Source organism: Corella eumyota, chromosome 6, assembly GCF_963082875.1.
Source record: "Corella eumyota chromosome 6, kaCorEumy4.1, whole genome shotgun sequence".
NCBI classification, from domain to species: Eukaryota; Metazoa; Chordata; class Ascidiacea; order Phlebobranchia; family Corellidae; genus Corella; species Corella eumyota.
Window position 1 is genome coordinate 1,426,602 of NC_137495.1, and position 23,220 is coordinate 1,449,821.

The 23,220-nt window shown below is 33.5% G+C and overlaps 2 protein-coding genes across 2 annotated transcripts; both read left to right on the plus strand.

The window, feature by feature from the left end:
• Nucleotides 1-1,382: 1,382 nt before the first annotated feature.
• Nucleotides 1,383-7,844, plus strand: LOC145755289 (thrombospondin-3a-like). The gene is made up of 13 exons (XM_082571515.1): nt 1,383-1,403; nt 1,893-1,980; nt 2,354-2,526; nt 3,184-3,327; nt 3,638-3,761; nt 3,923-4,041; nt 4,340-4,462; nt 4,525-4,686; nt 4,769-4,961; nt 5,699-5,895; nt 6,119-6,291; nt 6,533-6,672; nt 7,444-7,844. Exons 1-13 carry the CDS (start codon nt 1,383-1,385, stop codon nt 7,509-7,511), a joined length of 1,725 nt encoding a protein of 574 aa, XP_082427641.1. The 3' UTR covers nt 7,512-7,844.
• Nucleotides 7,845-16,668: 8,824 nt separating this feature from the next.
• LOC145755290 (thrombospondin-3a-like) lies at nt 16,669-22,933 on the plus strand. The gene is made up of 13 exons (XM_082571517.1): nt 16,669-16,689; nt 17,180-17,267; nt 17,644-17,816; nt 18,474-18,617; nt 18,941-19,064; nt 19,226-19,344; nt 19,679-19,801; nt 19,864-20,025; nt 20,108-20,300; nt 21,041-21,237; nt 21,461-21,633; nt 21,899-22,038; nt 22,803-22,933. Exons 1-13 carry the CDS (start codon nt 16,669-16,671, stop codon nt 22,931-22,933), a joined length of 1,788 nt encoding a protein of 595 aa, XP_082427643.1.
• Nucleotides 22,934-23,220: the final 287 nt, after the last annotated feature.

The window sequence follows — 23,220 nt, forward strand, 5'->3', positions numbered from 1 at the left end:
TTATTATAAGAACTTGAACAATATTTGAAAGCGTAAAAAAAAACAATGATAAACAGAAAACAAAAGCGAAAAACACATCGTTAAAAATTTTTGGCCATAATTCTTTTATTCTTAGTACAAGAAATATTTATATATGTTAGTTACACTTTAGTTCGTGGTTCTATTTCTTTGTAAACCACCACTATTGTTTTGTGATGTCATAATCTATATAATCTATATGTCATAATCTATATTTTGTGATGTCATAATCTATATACAATATTAAATTTTTAATTGTGTTTTGTGACGTCATTGAAACATTTTAATGTTTTTGACATTGTGACGTCATTTCAGTGTGCTCATCTTCTAGAAAATGTGACGTTATTTATTCACTAGGATTGGGGTGAATGATGACTAAGTTTTCTTGTATGGTACAATAGGTATGTCTTTCTGATGGTAACGGCACCAAATAATCTGGTTCTTGGTTTGGGTTCAAATAATGTGGTTCTTGGTTTGGGTTCAAATAATCTGGTTCTTGGTTTGGGTTCAAATAATGTGGTTCTTGGTATATATGAGGTGGTTCTGCTCGATTTGGAGGTTGAACCACCATCTCTGCTGTTTGGTTATTTGTATTTTTTTTTCGCCAAAGTTTAACCGCTAGAACGAGCAAGAGAGCAAGAATAAGAACCACACTAAACACCCCAAATCCTAAAGCAAGGTATTTGAAGTTTGGGGCTTGTACAAAGTTGTCTGTTGATGAAGTTGTTGCTTGAGGAGCCTTATGAGTGATAACGTCAGCTGTAGAAGACGGTAAAGTGGTTTCGTATACATTTGTCGATATTTCAAAGGTTCTGGTAATGTTGGTTATAGGCTTTGTGGATACAGCAGACGGTTTAAAACACAAAGATGGCAGTGGAGTTGTACTGGAAACATGATGAAGACCTTGGTTCTGAACATTTCTGTTTCTTATTCCTTTTATGAATTTCTCGTACCACGTATTGTTATACGGTTCATCACTCCCTTGAAATGTCGCACCATAGTCAGAACTTATTAGTCCAATTCGGTAGTAAGGGCTGTAACATCTACTACCATTTTGTGGAGCATTTTCAATGATACTTTCATATACCTCTTCGTTCGGTATATTTGCTAATTGCGACGCGCGACTTTTACAAAATTCTTTTGCTTCAGTATATGAGGTTGGAGACTTATGGTAAATATATTCACCAAAATCTGTATTTCGATAAGTAATACACTGTTCAATATCGCTTTCCATGTTCGTCTATTAATTTTGCGCTGTTTCTATTTGCCTGGCTTAGTTATACTGATTTAAATAGAAAAATCAGCAAACTTTTGAGTTAATAAGGATATGCGTAAAAATATTAAAGAATAGGCTTGAGACAAGAATGGATATGATAACTAAAAGTGTTGGTGACTAATTTTATTGCAGAGTCAAATTTTTCCTTGTCAGTTTTTTTGGTAATGTATTGTATTAACCGGTGACTTAATAAGGGTAAAAATAGATTTGAAAACAAACGCCAAACAAAGAAACTATTTTTAAAAACGCTAAATTTTATTATAGAAACTTAACCGGTAGCATTATCACATTTTGTGAACTACTGGACTCTGGTTGAAAGTCCAAATTATGTCAATAAAAATTATGTGTATAAAAATAGTTGGACAATTTTACATATACCATATAAGAATGTTATATGTTTATAAAACTTGATTATTCATACTTCTTGTTCATGTGTATATCATAACGTCATTGAAACTATTGTCATTGTTTTATGACGTAACTATTGTCATTGTTTTGTGCCGTCATCATATACGGTGCCTTTGAATTTTAGGGAATTTTAAATTCTTGAAAATAAAACTTTAATGTTATTTAAATTTATTTTTTATATATATATTAGGGTTCTTTTGCTTGTGGAGATTGTAAGGAAGGGTATGAAGGAAATCAGAAGACTGGGTGCAGAGAAATTCAACCTTGCTTTCATATGGGTAAATATGAGTTAAAATAAACAAAAAAAACTAATTAGTAGTTCAAATATACAATACATTTTGTATACTAGTGCTTTAAAAAGTGCTGATCAAAAAACATAAGGTCCTGGGTTCAATCTCCACTGCTCTCGTGCTGTAGCGCCCTTAACTAAGGTGCTATAAACGGTATAAACTCCTGCTAAGCCAACACTTAATCAGCAGCGTTATTAACAGGCACTTATAATCTATATAATATCCCAAACTGCCCCAAGCAACTTGAGACTTAGTTGGGGTAACTTATGTTACTCTACGTATAGGCAGCAAAGTCGGGCTTTCAGACATATATGTATATTTTGGTCAGATTTTTTTAATAATTAACATTTTTTTATCCAAGAAATAAACCCTTGTGACTTGCACGCAAAGTGCTTGGTGATCAACAAGAACAAGGATTTTGACTGCATTTGTGACCACGGCCACGCCGGGAATGGTTTTATGTGTGGCAATGACACAGACCAAGATAGTTATCCTGATGTTGACCTACCATGCCACGAAAAGACTTGTAAAAAGGTAAATTTATATAAGATTTTATAGTATTACCTAATTCAGGCAAACACTCTGTTACCAACTTAACAACGGCAGCGTAGTGTAGTAGTCAGAACACTTTTTACACTACATTAGGTCCTAGGTTCGATCCCCAGTGATATCATGCTGTGGTGGCCTTGAGTAGAGCGCTGTATACGGTATAAACTATTGCTAAACCAATACTTAAACAGCGGGCCAATTATCAAGCAATTATAATCTATATAAAATCCCAAACTGCTAAAGGCAACTCGAGCCTTGGTCGGAGTAACTGATGTTACTCTATGTTTAGGTTGCGCATTGGACCTTCCCATATTGATAGAAAAGATATGTACAAAAAAACGCGAACAATACGCTATTAACTATTTTATGTGTAAACTGGCATAAAACTGAATATTGTTAACATTAGCATGACTAAAATCCGAACCCTTCTGACCCGTAATTCGATGCCATTTTCACCTTTTGACCATATCACCTTAGGTGAAAGGTTCTATATTTTATCGGGTAGAGTGTGTTGTTGTGACATGTTTAAGCTATTTGTAAACACCAGACTTAAGGGGAAATAGTGTGGCATTAGTGCGGCTCGAACCCGAAAACTTTGCGATTATTTAAACCATACATAATTTAACCTGTTGTCTATATTAGGATAATTGCCCTCTGGTGCCCAACAGCGGTCAGGAAGACTCGGATAACGACGGAGTGGGCGATCAGTGCGACGGAGACGCGGATGGAGACGGAGTGCCGAACAATGAGGATAACTGCGTCCTAATCTCGAATCCTGATCAACAGGTAAGCTTTATTGACGTCATAATCTCTTTCTGGGATCTTGTGTTCTGAATATTATAGAATATAATTGCCTTATAATCATGCTGCTGACTAAGTGTTGGCTCAGCAGAAGTTTATACCGTTTATAGCGCCTTATACTTAAGGGCGCTACAGCATGTAAGCAGTGGGGATTGAAACAAGGATCTTATTCAGTAAATCCAAGAGTCTTGAAGATTATTATATAAAAATAGACCAAAGATTAGAATGCAGTGTTAGCCTCCTTACATCAGAGTAAAGTGACTTAAATCATTAAATTTACCTATTTGATCATCAGAACTCGGACATTGATAGTTTTGGTGATGCTTGTGATAATTGCCCGAACGCCAACAACCCGAAACAACTCGACACCGACAAAAACGGGGAAGGAGACAAATGCGACAACGACATCGACGGTGATGGTGAGTTACGTCATCAATGTATGACGTCATGTGATCTTGAATATTAAGTTTTCTTCTGTAGTAATGCTTCAACGTAATAAGTAACTAAGAGCATTATGACATTTTCACTGTTGCTTATAAAAATATTTATTTGTGACGTAATTATTCATTTTGTGACGTAGGTTTGTCTAATCACGCGGACAACTGTCCTTGTATTCCAAACTACACCCAGGAAGACAACGATCGAGATGGAGTCGGTGATGCATGTGATAATTGTCCATCCGTGTCCAATATTTTACAAGTACTTATATTTATTTATGTATAACCTAAATATAAATTAACATTAGTTACCCTGACCCAGTCTCTAAGATGCTGATTAAGTGTTGGCTCAACAAAAGTTCATTTCGTTTATAACGCCTTACATAACGAAACTACAGCTTAAGAGCAGTGGAAATAAAACCCAGGACCTTATGTAGCACAACATGTCCCCAAATTATTTTTTTAACAATGCAAAAGTTATTTTAACAAGTCACTTAAATTTAAAAAAAACCTAACAATATGTAGACTATATAATTTAATATAACATTATTGTGACACAGACTGACGTGGACAATGACCTTGTTGGTGACGTATGTGATGATGACGCAGACACAGACGGCGATGGGCATCAGAACAACATCGATAACTGTCCCTACGTCATCAATAGTGCTCAGCTCGACACAGTAAGTAAATTAAAGTAAATCAAAGTTGAGGATAAACATTGAGTAATATACCCGGTTACCAGGATAATGACGGGTTAGGAGACGCATGTGATGAAGATGACGACAACGACGGCATTCCTGATTACGGAATAATTACAACTCCCGATAACTGCCGATTAATTTACAACCCGTCTCAAGTTGACTCTGATGAAGATGGAGTAGGGGATGCCTGTGAGAACGACAAAGTAAAAAAAGTTTTAATTTAATTTAGGGTTAGTTTTTTTGTTCTTGAAAATATTAAAATTAAAAAAAATTATCCTTTCACAGGATGGCGATCTTGTGCATGACTGGCGCGATTCTTGTCCTGAAAACGCGGAGGTGACGTCAACCGACTTCCGCACTTACCAGAGCGTGACCCTTGACCCTCAGGGTGACTCTCAAATTGACCCCAACTGGGTAGTGTTGAACCGAGGAAGGGAAATTGTGCAAACGCAGAATAGTGATCCGGGGTTGGCAATCGGTAAGTTTAAAACTATTTTAATACACGAGATATTGTTCACCAGTGTAAAGACGTAATAATTTTAATTATATATTATCAAATTTGGTATTAAAACGGTTCAAAAGGTGTGAAAGGGCTGAAGTCGATCTACGTATACACTATGTGCTTCTAACTTTTAAAAAATTAATTAAAGGTAGCTTGCAACACTAACTTCTTATATTTAGCAAATTTGGAATAGAACGTAAATTGTTTTTCTATTTTTTGACATATTTTTATTCATTTGTAATATTAGTAACCACGTAGCGAAAAGTTCAGGGTATCTAGCACCCTCAAACACTAGTTGTTCTTAGCTTATTTGATAAAAAATTGATTGCTTATCTATTTTTTCGTTTTTATATATTTATATTAATAGTAACACTAATATTGTAACGATTTTGCCTGATATTCCTTTGTAGAGTAAGCCGTATTTATATTTCTAGTCTATAAACTCGTAACACGAATACTATCTCCACAAACTCGTAACACGAATACTATCTCAATACATTACAATTAAACGGTTAAACCAACAAGTCACGTGATACAGAACACGTGATAATGATAAGGCGTACAGACGAGACTCCAGGTGCAAACACGTGACAAAGAATAGATAAGACTTAAAGAGTAAACAAGAAAATAGCGTATTTGTTACAATATAAAGCAAATATGCCTTAATAATGGGCTGTTAATAACGTCTATAAATACTTAATTTTCACGTTAAGGTTACGACTCATTTGACGGGGTTGATTTCAGCGGAACTTTCTTTGTTAATACCGAAGCTGATGATGATTATGCTGGGTTCATATTTAGTTACCAGAACAGCGCCAAGTTCTACCTTGTTACTTGGAAACAAATGGGACAAACCTATTGGAAGTCGACGCCGTTTAGAGCAGTGGCAAAAGCAGGGTTGCAACTAAAGGTGCGCTTATATCTTGCTATAAAGTAGATCAATTATACTGTGGTATATATATGCAGAATAATCACTAAAAGTACTAAAATTTCACTTCACATTCGTATTGCGTTTAATTTTATCATTCCGCTACAGATGTATTTTTGGCTTTTATTTATTCTATAATGTAGACATTTGAAAGCCTATTCTAAACATTACAACTCTTTTTAAAATCTTCCAATTTGTCCACTAGGTGGTTGACTCCGAGCTAGGTCCGGGAGAACGTATGAGGAATTCATTATGGCATTCCCACGACACCAACGGCGAAGTTAGAGTGTTGTGGAGTGACCCATTACAGCAAGGTTGGAAGGATAAAACCTCGTATAGATGGGAGTTACAACACAGACCAAGGGTTGGATATATAAGGTCGTTATTTTGCATACATAAAGCTAACAACAAAGCTTTGCTATAGGCTTTAGTTTAAGACCTTAATTCTTTAGAGGTTGAATTGGTTATTGATAAAAGTTTACTTTTTTGGTACTTCGTTATCTAGCAAGTTAGCCACTGTTTTGCAGTAATGTTACTTGAAATATAGAAGCTACATGTATAGATTGTTACACGATTTACTTGTTATAGATAATTTATAAAATAATATTTCCTTGTGTAGATTGAAGTTTTTTGACCAAAGCACCTTATTGGCTGATACTGGGGTTATATTAGATAACTCGATCAGAGGTGGAAGATTAGGAGTTTTTTGTTTTAGTCAAGAAAATGTTATTTGGTCGAACTTAAAGTATAACTGTAATGGTAAGTAACTGAGCATTTTTTTGTATGTATTTTTATCCTAGATGCGGCAAGGTCAATTGCGCGACCTAAACATAGAGTAACATCAGTTACTCCAACCCAGTCTTCAGTTGCCTTTTGCAGTTTGGGATATTATTGATTATTATTGCCTAATAAATATAAGCTGTTGATTAAGTGCTGGCTTACCGTTTATAGTGCCCTACTTAAAGGCGCTACAGAATAAGATCACTGGGGTCGAAACAAAGACCTCATGTAGTGTAGGAAGTGTTCTGACCACTACACCACGCTGGCAGATTTAAGTTTTAATTTATTCACTTAAACAGTTGTAAAACTTTTGGCAGTTGTAAAAACTTTTAGAACACACTTAAATAAACTTTTTCTGGCAGCGTGGTGTAGTGGTAAAAACACTTGTTACACCAGACATGAGGTCGTGGGTTCAATCCCCACTGATCACATGCTGTAGCGCCCTTGAGTAAGGCGCTATAAACGGAATGAACTCCTGCTGAGCCAGCACTTAATCAGCAGCATAATTATTGGGCAATTATAATCTATAATATCCCAAACTGCCACAGGCAACTCGAGAATGGGTCGGAATGATATTACTCTATGTTTTAGTCGCTGTTGTTACTCTATGTTTAAGTCGCTGATGTTACTCTATGTTTAAGTCGCGCATTCGACTTTTCCGCATCGAGGATAAAGATATATACAAAAAAAAACTTGGTATAATAATGACTTTGGGCCTGTTTAGTTAAACTTGTTTACTTTATGTTTTAGATACTTTGCCAAATGGTGTATCTGACGAAGGGTATTCATATAGTGGCCAAAACTATAATATCTCTTAAAATATATCAAGTGCTAATGAATGGTTGCGATTTTATACGATTTTTATTAAAAAGTTAAAATGAAAAAAAAATATAAATAGTTCGTAAGAATGCCAGACACTTCGGCCCCCGGACACCTCGGCCAAGACACTTCGGCCCGAATTACAGCGAAAATTTTATTTTTGCGTATTTATATACAGTTGTTTATACAGTATTTAAGCATTAAATTAATAAAAAAACTAAAAAAAATTAATATTCTAACTATTTTACCTATTGTACTTTTTTGTAAATTTCATTTTGAATATCGGTAAAATATGGTTTTGCGTTTAAGGTATACGCGGGCTTAACGCTGCAGACTCCCCGCAGTTTAGTCTTTAATCCTTTTACAAAAAGTTTTTGAAACATAAATCTTTAAAAAAAAATAAAAAAACTAACATATTGTAACAATCGAGTCTAATTGTTTTTCGTAAGAAAAGCCGTATTGTAATTTAGAGTTTATTATAGCGAAAAGATACACATACAAACGTTTACAAACTCGTAACACAAATACTGATTACAAATACATTCTGAAACAAAATAATACATCACGTGATAAAGATAAGGGGTAACAGATCGGCAGACGTGTAAACACGTGATCTGAAGAATAGACAGGACTTTGGCGTAAACAACAAGATGGCGGATTCGTTACATTCCCCCCTTTCCAATGAAAGCAGAAAATATACAACAAAAATAAGAAACGAATTCACCATGTAACTAACAGAGTTTATGGAGCCTTGCTTTGCCAACGACCATAGGTTTGTTTAGACACCTTGGTTTTTTTATGCGATAGGTATTGTTATTGAGTTTTTGCGTAATTACAGAAACTGCGCAAATGTCTTTTAGTAAATTTCCACCCGAACTTTTGTTACGAAGCCAGACCGTCTCTCCGGGAACAAAACATCGCGATTCTTCACTTTTATCTCTTTTTCTTTCCTTGCACTCCGCACACTACCTTTTGTATTTAATCACATCAGCTTTTAATGATGTCCAATAAAAACGTCGTCGTAATCTCTTAAGCGTCGACATAACCCCCTTATGGCCTTCATGCGCCTTCTTTAAAATCCCTGCCTGCAGCGACGCTTCTTCTAAAAAAAATCCCTGCCTGCAGCAACCATTTGTAAGTGGAGTATTGACCCCGATGCCGACTCCCATTTTCGAAATAGAATATCATCTTTGATCATCAATGAAGATAGCTGCCCATCAAATTTTGTGGGAACTACAAATGGGGCTTAGAACGAAGACAAAGCTTTTCATTTATTATATCAGGGTCTTCTAAACGGGCCTGGGCAATTTCCTTTTCTAAAGTATTATCGTCATTTGATATTAATATTGAACGAATAGGCATATAAAAAGTTTTTTTTTCTTAACTAGTTTCTTTTTGGTAGTAATCGCCTTTGGTTGTTGGATTGTGTTCATTTCTGTACAAGAAAATGGTTTAGTCGGACTGGAAATAAGATCAAACGCACACGGTAAATTAGAATGGCTTGATTTTGAAATGTAGTCTTTGGTGCTGGTACACGATATTGGGTTAGGGCTTAAATCCACTCGATACAGCTGTTCGTAAAGTTGTCCAGTTTCCACGGCACTTTCGATAGTAGATGGTAAATGGTGATAAATTGCGGAGTGCAATTCTTGATCGTGTTTTATGGCATTCATGAAACAATTCATCTTTAATTTTTCTAGTTCTTTTGTGCTTGAATTGGTATAAATCGGACATTGCCGAACCATGTTGGCAATGTCGGTTAAAAGTGAATCTAAGGATTCGTTCACTCTTCTTTTTCGGCTATGTAGCTCGTTCAATAGATTTAAATTCGGGGAAGAAAAACGTTTACGCAGTTTATCCTTCAAAACTGCTACTGATGTACGGTCACTTCCAAATAAGTTGGTGACGATACTGGCAGCCTTACCATACAAACTTAACGCTAGTTTATAGCCGCTTTCCCGTGAATCCCAACCGACGGCCTTCGATATAAGGTCAAATTTTATTAAATATTCTTCGACGTCGGTTTTGCCGGTATATTTTTCCAGATCTTGATTAGATGTTAAAAGAGCTCTGTTGATTGGCCAAACTTCATATGTTTTATTTCTTCTTTTAGAGAGGCTAGTTTTTTTTAATTTCTTGTAGTTTTTGTCCAACAGCGCGTTTAATTTTCATCGACAACTTGGTTGTAAGATAATGGTCCATTTTGTTTAATTTAATATTTTTATTTTTGACAAGTGTGAAACACACGATTGTAATTTCTTGCAGCAATACTTCTATAAAATTCTTCACGACTTCAAAAGACCAGGAGAATCCAATGTAATGATCGAGTCTGCTATCTTTCGTAAAAAAAGCCGTAATATAATTTATAGTTTATTATTACGGAAAGATTCACATACAACCGTTCACAATCTCGCATCACGAATACTATTTATAAATACATTTAAAACAGTTAAACTAATACATCACGTGATTAAAAACACGTGATAGAGATAAAGGGTAACAGATCGTAAATAGGTGTAAACACGTGATTTGAGGAATAGATAAGACTTTGGCATAAACAACAAGATGGCGGATTCGTTTGGACAATCGATGGTTTTTGAATTTTTTATTAGAGGTCTTATTTGAACAGTTTAATAATATGATAAAATCAAATAACAAACTGTTGTTCACATACATTTAAGTTCTATCTTACATCGAATTAAAACAGATTTAGAAAAATATTACATTTCCGAATGAATTTCTTATTAATATAATCACATACATAAAACAAAAATACCTTTTGTGTTGTTTCCAATCATCTTAAACATCGGTAAATATCCACAATTTTCATATTGTGATGTCACAAATAACGTCATAATCCCCAGATCTTTAATCAGATGTAGCTTTAAAATATTAAATTTACTATATAAGCTAGAAAAAGTTTATTTTTATACATTAATTCCGTCGAATAGTTCAACTAAATATCCTCAAAAAGGTGTAAAAAAACAATAAACTTTAGTTTTTAATTAAATTTCTAAACAAAATTATAATTTTAGCTAAGAAACTATTAGACAGCTATTATTCAGTGACAATGATTGCCTATGTCTTATAAATTTATGAAGATGAAATCCAGACAGCTTTACTGACAAATATTAATAGTTTAAAGTTAAGACGCTATAAGCCTCTACGCTTACTTACAAGACTGCTGCTTATATGGGTCGCCTGAAAATGAGGGAATGGAAATTGAAGGAGCGGAAAATAAAGGAACTGGAAAATGAAGGAACCGGAAAATGAAGGAATCCCTCAATTTCCGGTTCCTTTAATTTCAGTACCTTTATTTTTTGTTTTTTTAATTTTCCGTTCCTCCAATATCCGTTCCTTCATTTTTTATTTGCTCAAATTCCGCGTATCCGCTTATATAAGTAGAAATGTGTATGACAACGGTACTTTCCCCCTTTTTGAAATTAATTCAAGCGGTTGAAAATTTTGTTGGATTGGCAAGTTTTATAATTTTAAGTTATATGTTTAGAAAAAAACAACAGTAAATTACTAAAAATATGTTATAATTTGCATTTGGTATTAATAGAAAGGTAAGAAAACTACATCTAAGTAAAATATTAGTTTTTGTTTTGAAAAAAATAATAAAAGTTTCAAATTTATTTAACTTTTTTACCAAACTGAAATAATCATTTTTCGTTTTGTTTATGAAAATGTAACTGGCAACTTTATGTTTGGCATTACTTAGTGTTTTGTAGTGCACAGTTAAAAGCCCTGTTTTGTGGTTTCAAATAAACATGTCATTATACTGGTATGAGCATAGTGACCTAATAAAGCAGCATAATTTTTTATTTTTTTGTATATATCTTTATCCTCGATGTGGGAAAGTCGAATGCGCAACTTAAACATAGAGTAACATCAGTTACTCCGACCCAGTCTCGAGTTGCCTGTGGCTGTTTGGGATATTATAGAGACTATAATTGCCCAGTAATTACACTGCTGATTAAGTGCTGGCTCAGCAGGAGTTCATACCGTTTATAGCGCCTTACTCAAGGGCGCTACAGCATGAGATCAGTGGGAATTGAACCCACGACCTCATGTGCGGTGTAGCAAGAGTTCTTACCACTACACCACGTTGCCGCGTTAAATAATATAGCATATGGCATGTTTTATAGTTGTTTATAGCTGCTGAAAATGCAAGAGTTGGCAATAAGCATAGTAAAAACTATTCTTAATTACTAAAGTCAGAAATTTTTTTTAAAATTTGTAAGTGTTGTCTGATTGTATGAGCCATTTTTTAATTCTTAAAGTAAATAAAATTTAATTGGTTTTGTAAAGCAGGTCTTCATAGGTGATAATACTTTGCTAGTCATAACTTTATATAATGATTGATAAAGGTAATGATGTTAAAATAAAACGAATTTATATGGAACATTCTAAGCAAGTTTTAAATTTTCTTGAACACCACTATTCTGGCAAAGCAATACCCCATCGTATGTTACAATATGACCATTATGAAGGAGTAAAAATAGATGCACAAATAGCATTGGAATACCTTTCTTATGGGGTTTCTCTAGCTGCATTTGATACAACTACAAATGCTATGCTAGCAGTGAGTTTAAATGTGATTGAAGAGCTGGATAAACCACTAAAAAATACAACTCTGAAGTTTGTGGATCCAAAATTGGAAGCCAAATTTAGATTTATTGAGTTTCTCGAAAAAGACACTTTACAATTACTTAAAGCCAAGAAAATATTTAAAACTAGTATAGGTGCAGTACATGAAAGTTACAGAAATAAAGGACTGTGGATTAGAATGTGTGTAACCACACTAAAACTAGCTCAAATTTTAGATTGTGAATACAGTGTTGCAGTTATCACAACGGCATTTTATTCAGGAAAAATGAACATTAAAGTCATTAAGGAAATCAAGTATGCTGACTATATTGACGAAAAAACAGGACTTCGACCATTTAAAGGCTTAATTATAAAACCACATACCCATGCAAGGCTAGTGGCTTTCCCATGTAAAATAACTGCTAAACTATAGTAAAAAATATACATCATTAAATGGGAATTTTGCCACATATTTGTATATGTTTTACACATTACGCGTTTATATTGGTAAAAAGAAAAATTTATACGTGTTTCTTTTTATAAGTTTTAATGAAAATGGCATAACATCACTTCCTGAACAAAGTTTAATAAATCATGATGGTAACCATAAGTCAAATATAAAAATTTATGATGCTTTAGATATTTTTTTAACAATTACTATTTTATTTCATATTTAAATGGAGTAACAACATTTTTATGTACTGATTCTTATGTGTTTCGACTTTGGTTTGTTTGCACTAAGCCATTGCACCACGGTAAGGCAGAATTTATTATTCACAATAATTATGGTTTGAAATCTTAGATTTCGAAACATATTGTTATTGTCAGTATTATTTTTATTCTTACTCATCCAAATTTTGAAATAAAATAACTTTTGATCTTGTGTATATAAAGTTCTAAAATTTTAAAAAGTTGTTTAAAATAATATTGTGTTCCAATTATTACTAATTGCTTGTTTATTTATTATAATTTAAAGATCGTTATTAGGTTTTCAAATTTTGGTCAGTTTTATATTATAATATTGTTAACTCAAAAATAGCCTTGAAATTTAATTTTTGTTTGTTTATTATATTTAAATTCTTGTTTGTTTATTAAAAGTAAAGTTCGATATTAGGCATTAAAAATTTAGTACAATAATGTATTTTATAATACAAGTAGTTAAACTCTTATTAAAAAAATATTTTTTTTTGTTTATTATATTTAATTTTTGTTTATTATATTTAAATGCTTGTTTATTTATTAAAAATCAAAAATTAAATTTTGGAATTTAAAATTTAGTTTAATGTATATCCTAATATTGACAACTTGAAACTGGGTTAAAAAATTAATTTTTGTTTTTTTATTTGTTAAATATATTTAAATGCTAGTTTGTTGATTAAAAATTAATAATTAATTTTAATTATCAAATTGTTGGTCTAATTTATATATAAATTCCAATAAGAGAAATTGTGTTTGTTTATTGCAGTTGAATTCCTAATTGTTTACTAAAACTTAAAGATTAATATTTTAAAACTTTTAAATCGATTTTGCTTTAAAATTTTTAGTCTAACATTTTAAAGGAGGTATACTTCATATTTGTTTAATTAGTTTAGTTAATCTTTTTAATTATGTAATGTGTAGGGAGTTGTGTCAGGAGGGGGGCAGAAAGGTCCTGCTATGTATTAAATTACTTAACCAAATTCCTAGGTAAACCCTTATTCAAATATAGTTCTGGATAACATACTTTAATGATAACAATAATAATATTATAATATTAGGGCAAATATATTACATTACGCTAAATAATTTCTAAACTAACATCATTCCTTATCATATAAAATGCACTAACTTCTTTCTCCACAATCACAATTATCAAAAATACAACACACTCACAACTTCTCCTTCAACGTAAAGCAACACGTTAATCAAATGGTACATAATAGACACAAACTAAATTGATCTGCGATGCGAAAATAAATAATATACTGGGTTAAATGATACAAAACTATATTGCATGGCTGTACGTTTCACTGTAATTAAAACGGATGGTAATCCTATATCAAATTAATTAATTCGCACAAGATTCGGGAAAAAATATATTCAGCAAAAATTTGACGCATACATAAAAAATACTCGTCACTATTGTTAACGTTTTTTAAAGGTTTTTACTATATAGTAAAAACTAAACAACAACAGAAAATGTTATTGAGATATAACCTAAATCCAAAATTGCGTCTATACAATGTTTAACTATTTTAATATAATGACGAAAAAAATTTAGTAATTCTAATTACCTTATGGGTAATTAGATCTGTCCTTGAATAAAAAAGTATTTCTTAGTTTTATACCCTTTTGAGTAACCAATACATATAAATATTGTTTCTTTGTAATTTTCTTATTGTTAATAAATTTGTACGAATTTTAACCGCATAGGATGGCAGCGAGTTTGCACAGTTATTTTGGTTAACAGAACGAAAGTTATTATTTTGCCTTAGAAAGGGGTTCTCGTATTTTTTTTGTACTTTTTATTGAATTGGTTCTAGTTGATAGAGTTGATAAAGTTTGTAAATATTTTTGCTTTTGATACCCCCAGTTTCGCGGCGAAAATTACATCACGGCTGTCATGCAGGTGATTTTTGCCTTTTCTTGTCTTTGTGAACCAGCACCACAGCTATTTTGAGGCTGGGAAAGCCTTTGCAGCGTAATCGATTGCGATGCTAAGTGCTTTTCCTGCAAGTGTGTATGCATAAATATATTCACAATAAAGATAAATTTTAATAATAATTATATTATTTCGAATCATTTTTTATTTAACAAATAAATCTAGTTATTTTTATTCTTACTAATCCGAATTTTGAAATCGAATAACTTTTGATTTTGTATATATAAATTTTAAAATTTTAGTATGTTGTTCATTATCATATCGTGTTTTAATCTTCCTGAAGTCTCAAAACCTATAATTTTATATTTATACCGTTGTAGAAAATGCCATGCCTGGCTTAGTTATACTGATTTAAATAGAAAAATCAGCAAACTTTTGAGTCAATAAGGAAATGCGTAAAGTTAATAAAGAATAGGCTTGAGTCAAGAATGGATATGATAACTATAGGTGCACTGACTTTTCCTTGTCAGTTGTTTTGGTAATGTATTGTATTAACTGGTGACTTAATAAGGGTAAAAATAGATTTGAAAACAAACGCCAATTCAAAACAAAGATCATTAAAAACACTGAATTTTTATTATAAGAACTTGAACAATATAAAAAAAACAATGGTAAACAGAAAACAAAAGTAAAACCACATCATTACAATTTTCGAAAATAATTCTTTTATTCTTCGTACAAGAAATATTTATATATGTTAGTTACACTTTAGTTCGTGGTTCTATTTCTTTGTAAACCACCACTATTGTTTTGTGATGTCGTAATCTATATAACCTAAATGTCATAATCTATATTTTGTGATGTCATAATCTATATACAATAATAAATTTTGAATTGTGTTTTGTGACGTCATTGAAACATTTTAATGTTTTTGACGTTGTGACGTCATTTCAGTGTGCTCATCTTCTAGAAAATGTGACGTTAATTATTCACTAGGATTGGGGTGAATGATGACTAAGTTTTCTTGTATGGTGCAATAGATATGTCTTTCTGATGGTAACGGCACCAAATAATCTGGTTCTTGGTTTGGAATTAAATAATCTGGTTCTTGGTGTATATGAAGTGGTTCTGCTCGATTCGGAGGTTGAACTACCATCTCTGCTGTTTGGTTATTTGTATTTTTTTTTCGCCAAAGTTTAACCGCTAGAACGAGCAAGAGAGCAAGGATAAGAATCACACTAAACACCCCAAATCCTAAAGCAAGGTAGTTGAAGTTTGGGGCTTGTACAAAGTTGTCTGTTGATGAAGTTGTTGCTTGAGGAGCCTTATGAGTGATAACGTCAGCTGTAGAAGACGGTAAAGTGGTTTCATATACATTTGTCGATATTTCAAAGTTTCTGATAATGTTAGTTGTTGGCTTTGTGGATACAGCAGATGGTTTAAAACACAGAAATGCCATTGGGGTTGTACTGGAAAAGCGATGAAGACCTTGGTTAGAGTCGGATGGTATATATATGGATAAAACTTGGTTCTGGTCTTCTGTGTTTTTGTCTTTTATGAATTTCTTGTACCACGTATTGTTATACGGTTCATCACTCCATTGAAATGTCGCACCATAGTCAGAACTTATTAGTCCAATTCGGTAGTAATTATCATAACAACTATAACCATATTTAGGAGCATTTTCAATAATGCTTTCATATACCTCTTCGCTCGGTATATTTGCTAATTGCGACGCGCGAATTTTACAAAATTCTTTTGCTTTAGTATATGAGGTTAGAGGTTCATGGTAAATATATTCACCAAAATTTGTATTTCGATAAGTAATACACTGTTTAGTGTCACTGTCCATGTTCGTCTATTAATTCTGCGCTGTTTCTATTTGCCTGGTTTAGTTATACTGATTTAAATAGAAAAATCAGCAAACTTTTGAGTTAATAAGGATATGCGTAAAAATATTAAAGAATAGGCTTGAGACAAGAATGGATATGATAACTAAAAGTGTTGGTGACTAATTTTATTGCAGAGTCAAATTTTTCCTTGTCAGTTTTTTTGGTAATGTATTGTATTAACCGGTGACTTAATAAAAGTAATAATAGATTTGGAAACAAACGCCAAACAAAGAAACTATTTTTAAAAACGCTAAATTTTATTATAAAAACTTAACCGGTAGCATTATCACATTTTGTGAACCACTGGACTCTGGTTGAAAGTCCAAATTATGTCAAGAAAAATTATGTGTATAAAAATAGTTAGACAATTTTACATATACCATATAAGAATGTTATATGTTTATAAAACTTGATTATTCATACTTCTTGTTCATGTGTATATCATAACGTCATTGAAACTATTGTCATTGTTTTATGACGTAACTATTGTCATTGTTTTGTGCCGTCATCATATACGGTGCCTTTGAATTTTAGGGAATTTTAAATTCTTGAAAATAAAACTTTAATGTTATTTAAATTTACTTTTATATATATATATTAGGGTTCTTTTGCTTGTGGAGATTGTAAGGAAGGGTATGAAGGTAATCAGAAGACTGGGTGCAAAGAAATCCAACCTTGCTTTCATATGGGTAAATATAAGTTAAAATAAACAAAAAAAAACGAATTAGTAGTTCAAATATACAATACATTTTGTATACTAGTGCTTTAAAAAGTGCTGATCAATAAACATAAGGTCCTGGGTTCAATCTCCACTGCTCTCGTGCTGTAGCGCCCTTAACTAAGGTGCTATAAACGGTATAAACTCCTGCTAAGCCAACACTTAATCAGCAGCGTTATTAACAGGCAATTATAATCTATATAATATCCCAAACTGCCCCAAGCAACTTGAGACTTAATTGGGGTAACTTATGTTACTTTACGTTTAGGCAGCAAAGTCGGGCTTTCAGACATATATGTATATTTTGGTCAGATATTTTTTTAATAATTAACATTTTTTTATCCAAGGAATAAACCCTTGTGACTTGCACGCAAAGTGCTTGGTGATCAACAAGAACAAGGATTTTGACTGCATTTGTGACCACGGCCACGCCGGGAATGGTTTTATGTGTGGCAATGACACAGACCAAGATAGTTATCCTGATGTTGACCTACCATGCCACGAAAAGACTTGTAAAAAGGTAAATTTATATAAGATTTTATAGTATTACTTAATTCAGGCAAACACTCTGTTACCAACTTAACAACGGCAGCGTAGTGTAGTAGTCAGAACACTTTTTACACTACATTAGGTCCTAGGTTCGATCCCCAGTGATATCATGCTGTGGTGGCCTTGAGTAAAGCGCTGTATACGGTATAAACTATTGCTAAACCAATACTTAAACAGCGGGCCAATTATCAAGCAATTATAATCTATATAAAATCCCAAACTGCTAAAGGCAACTCGAGCCTTGGTCGGAGTAACTGATGTTACTCTATGTTTAGGTTGCGCATTGGACCTTCCCATATTGATAGAAAAGATATGTACAAAAAAACGCGAACAATACGCTATTAACTATTTTATGTGTAAACTGGCATAAAACTGAATATTGTTAACATTAGCATGACTAAAATCCGAACCCTTCTGACCCGTAATTCGATGCCATTTTCACTTTTTGACCATATCACCTTAGGTGAAAGGTTCTATATTTTATCGGGTAGAGTGTGTTGTTGTGACATGTTTAAGCTATTTGTAAACACCAGACTTAAGGGGAAATAGTGTGGCATTAGTGCGGCTCGAACCCGAAAACTTTGCGATTATTTAAACCATACATAATTTAACCTGTTGTCTATATTAGGATAATTGCCCTCTGGTGCCCAACAGCGGTCAGGAAGACTCGGATAACGACGGAGTGGGCGATCAGTGCGACGGAGACGCGGATGGAGGCGGAGTGCCGAACAATGAGGATAACTGCGTCCTAATCTCGAATCCTGATCAACAGGTAAGCTTTAATGACGTCATAATCTCTCTCTGGGATCTTGTGTTCTGAATATTATAGAATATAATTGCCTGATAATCATGCTGCTGACTAAGTGTTGGCTCAGCAGAAGTTTATACCGTTTATAGTGCCTTACTTAAGAGTGCTACAGCATGTGAGCAGTGGGGATTGAACCAAGGATCTTATTCAGTAAATCCAAGAGTTCTGGCCACTACACGTTTTGAAGATTATTATATAAAAATAGACCAAAGATTAGACTGCAGTGTTAGCCTCCTTACATCAGAGTAAAGTAACTTAATCATTTAATTTACCTATTTGATCATCAGAACTCGGACATTGATAGTTTTGGTGATGCTTGTGATAATTGCCCGAACGCCAACAACCCGAAACAACTCGACACCGACAAAAACGGGGAAGGAGACAAATGCGACAACGACATCGACGGTGATGGTGAGTTACGTCATCAATGTATGACGTCATGTGATCTTGAATATTAAGTTTTCTTCTGTAGTAATGCTTCAACGTAATAAGTAACTAAGAGCATTATGACATTTTCACTGTTGCTTATAAAAATATTTATTTGTGACGTAATTATTCATTTTGTGACGTAGGTTTGTCGAATCACGCGGACAACTGTCCTTGTATTCCAAACTACACCCAGGAAGACAACGATCGAGATGGAGTCGGTGATGCATGTGATAATTGTCCATCCGTGTCCAATATTTTACAAGTACTTATATTTATTTATGTATATTTTTTTATCCTCGATGTGGAAAGGTCGACTCCACAACCTAAACATAAATTAACATTAGTTACCCTGACCCAGTCTCTAAGATGCTGATTAAGTGTTGGCTCAACAAAAGTTCATTTCGTTTATAACGCCTTATATAAGGAAACTACAGCTTAAGAGCAGTGGAAATAAAACCCAGGACCTTATGTAGCACAACATGTCCCCAAATTATTTTTTTAACAATGCAAAAGTTATTTTAACAAGTCACTTAAATTTGAAAAAAACCTAACAATATGTAGACTATATAATTTAATATAACATTATTGTGACCCAGACTGACGTGGACAATGACCTTGTTGGTGACGTATGTGATGATGACGCAGACACAGACGGCGATGGGCATCAGAACAACATCGATAACTGTCCCTACGTCATCAATAGTGCTCAGCTCGACACAGTAAGTAAATTAAAGTAAATCAAAGTTGAGGATAAACATTAAATAATATACCCGGTTACCAGGATAATGACGGGTTAGGAGACGCATGTGATGAAGATGACGACAACGACGGCATTCCTGATTACGGAATAATTACAACTCCCGATAACTGCCGATTAATTTACAACCCGTCTCAAGTTGACTCTGATGAAGATGGAGTAGGGGATGCCTGTGAGAACGACAAAGTAAAAAAAGTTTTAATTTAATTTAGGGTTAGTTTTTTTGTTCTTGAAAACATTAAAATTAAAAAAAATTATCCTTCCACAGGATGGCGATCTTGTGCACGACTGGCGCGATTCTTGTCCTGAAAACGCGGAGGTGACGTCAACCGACTTCCGCACTTACCAGAGCGTGACCCTTGACCCTCAGGGCGACTCTCAGATTGACCCCAACTGGGTAGTGTTGAACCGAGGAAGGGAAATTGTGCAAACGCAGAATAGTGATCCGGGGTTGGCAATTGGTAAGTTTAAAACTATTTTAATACACGACTTATTGTTCACCAGTGTAATGACGTATTAATTTTAATTATATATTATCAAATTTGGTTTTAAAACGGTTCAAAAGGGGTGAAAGGGCTGAAGTCGATCTACGTATACACTATGTGCTTCTAACTTTAAAAAATTAATTAAAGGTATAGCTTGCAACTCTAACTTCTTATATTTAGCAAATTTGGAATAGAACGTAAATTGTTTTTCTATTTTTTGACATATTTTTATTCATTTGTAATATTAGTAAGCACGTAGCGAAAAGTTCAGGGTATCTAGCACCCTCAAACACTAGTTGTTCTTAGCTTATTTGATAAAAAATTGATTGCTTATCTATTTTTTCGTTTTTATATATTTATATTAATAGTAACACTAATATTGTAACGATTTTGCCTGATATTCCTTTGTAGAGTAAGCCGTATTTATATTTCTAGTCTATTGCTGCGTAAAATTACAAACAACCGTCCACAAACTCGTAACACGAATACTATCTCAATACATTACAATTAAACGGTTAAACCAACAAGTCACGTGATACAGAACACGTGATAATGATAAGGCGTAATGACGAGACTCCAGGTGCAAACACGTGACAAAGAATAGATAAGACTTAAAGAGTAAACAAGAAAATAGCGTATTTGTTACAATATAAAGCAAATATGCCTTAATAATTGGCTGTTAATAACGTCTATAAATACTTAATTTTCACGTTAAGGTTACGACTCATTTGACGGGGTTGATTTCAGCGGAACTTTCTTTGTTAATACCGAAGCTGATGATGATTATGCTGGGTTCATATTTAGTTACCAGAACAGCGCCAAGTTCTACCTTGTTACTTGGAAACAAATGGGACAAACCTATTGGAAGTCGACGCCGTTTAGAGCAGTGGCAAAAGCAGGGTTGCAACTAAAGGTGCGCTTATATCTTGCTATAAAGTAGATCAATTATACTGTGGTATATATATGCAGAATAATCACTAAAAGTACTAAACTTTCACTTCACATTCGTATTGCGTTTAATTTTATCAACCCGCCACAGATGTATTTTTGTCTTTTATTTATTTTATAATGTAAGTATCTAAAAGCTAATTCTAAACATTACAACCCTCTTTAAAATCTTCCAATTTGTCCACTAGGTGGTTGACTCCGAGCTAGGTCCGGGAGAACGTATGAGGAATTCATTATGGCATTCCCACGACACCAATGGTGAAGTTAGAGTGTTGTGGAGTGACCCATTACAGCAGGGTTGGAAGGATAAAACCTCGTACAGATGGGAGTTACAACACAGACCAAGGGTTGGATATATAAGGTCGGTATTTTGCATACATATAGCTAACAACAAAGCTTTGCTATAGGCTATAGTTTAAGACCTTACTAACGAGGTTATTGGTAAAAGTTTACTTTTTTGGTACTTCGTTATCTGCCAAGTTAGCCACTGTTCTGCAGTAATGTTACTTGAAATATAGAAGCTACATGTATAGATTGTTACACGATTTACTAATTGTTGCACGACATTAACTTAACTTACATTTAATTGTTATAGATAAGTTATAAAATAATATTTTCTTGTGTAGATTGAAGTTTTTTGACCAAAGCACCTTATTGGCTGATACTGGGGTTATATTAGATAACTCGATCAGAGGTGGAAGATTAGGAGTTTATTGTTTTAGTCAAGAAAATGTAATTTGGTCGAACCTTAAGTATAACTGTAATGGTAAGTAACTGAGCATTTTTTGTATGTATTTTTATCCTAGATGCGGCAAGGTCGATTGCGCGACCTAAACATAGAGTAACATCAGTTACTCCAACCCAGTCTTCAGTTGCCTTTTGCAGTTTGGGATATTATAGATTATAAATGCCTAATAATTATGAGCTGCTGATTAAGTGCTGGCTTACCGTTTATAGTGCCTCACTCAAGGGCGCTACAGAATAAGATCACTGGGATCGAACCAAAAACCTCATGTAGTGTAGGAAGTGTTCTGACCACTACACCACGCTGGCAGATTGAAATTTTAATTTATTTACTTAAACAGTTGGAAAACTTTTGACAGTTGGAAAAACTTTTAGAACACACTTAAATAAACTTTTTCCGGCAGCGTGGTATAGTGGTAAAAACACTTGTTACACCAGACATGAGGTCGTGGGTTCAATCCCCACTGATCTCATGCTGTAGCGCCCTTAAGTAAGGCGCTATAAACTGTATGAACTCCTGCTGAGCCAGCACTTAATCAGTAGTATAATTATTGGGCAATTATAACCTATAATATCCCAAACTGCTACATGCAACTCGAGACTGGGTCGGAGTGATGTTACTTTATGTTTAAGTCGCTGATGTTACACTATGTGTAAGTCGCGCTATCGACTTTTCCACATCGAGGATAAAGATATATACAAAAAAAAAAAACTTTGTATAATATGCTAATATTACTATTATGACTTTGGGCCTGTTTAGTTAAATTTGTTTACTTTATGTTTTAGATACTTTGCCAAATGGTGTATCTGACGAAGGGTATTCATATAGTGGCCAAAACTATAATATCTCTTTAAATATATCAAGTGCTAATGAATGGTTGCGATTTTATACGATTTTTATTAAAAAGTTAAAATGAAAAAAAATGATAAATAGTTCGTAAGAATGCCAGATACTTCGGCCCCCGGACACCTCGGCCAAGACACTTCGGCCCGAATTACCGCGAAAAATTATATTTTTGCGTATTTATATACAGTTGTTTATACAGTATTTGAGCAGTAAATTAATAAAAAAACTAAAAAAAATGAATATTCTAAAAATTAACATATATATTTATCTTAACAACCGTTTAAAACTATTTTACCTATTGTACTTTTTGGCAAATTTCATTTTGAATATCGGTAAAATATGGTCTTGCGTTAAAGC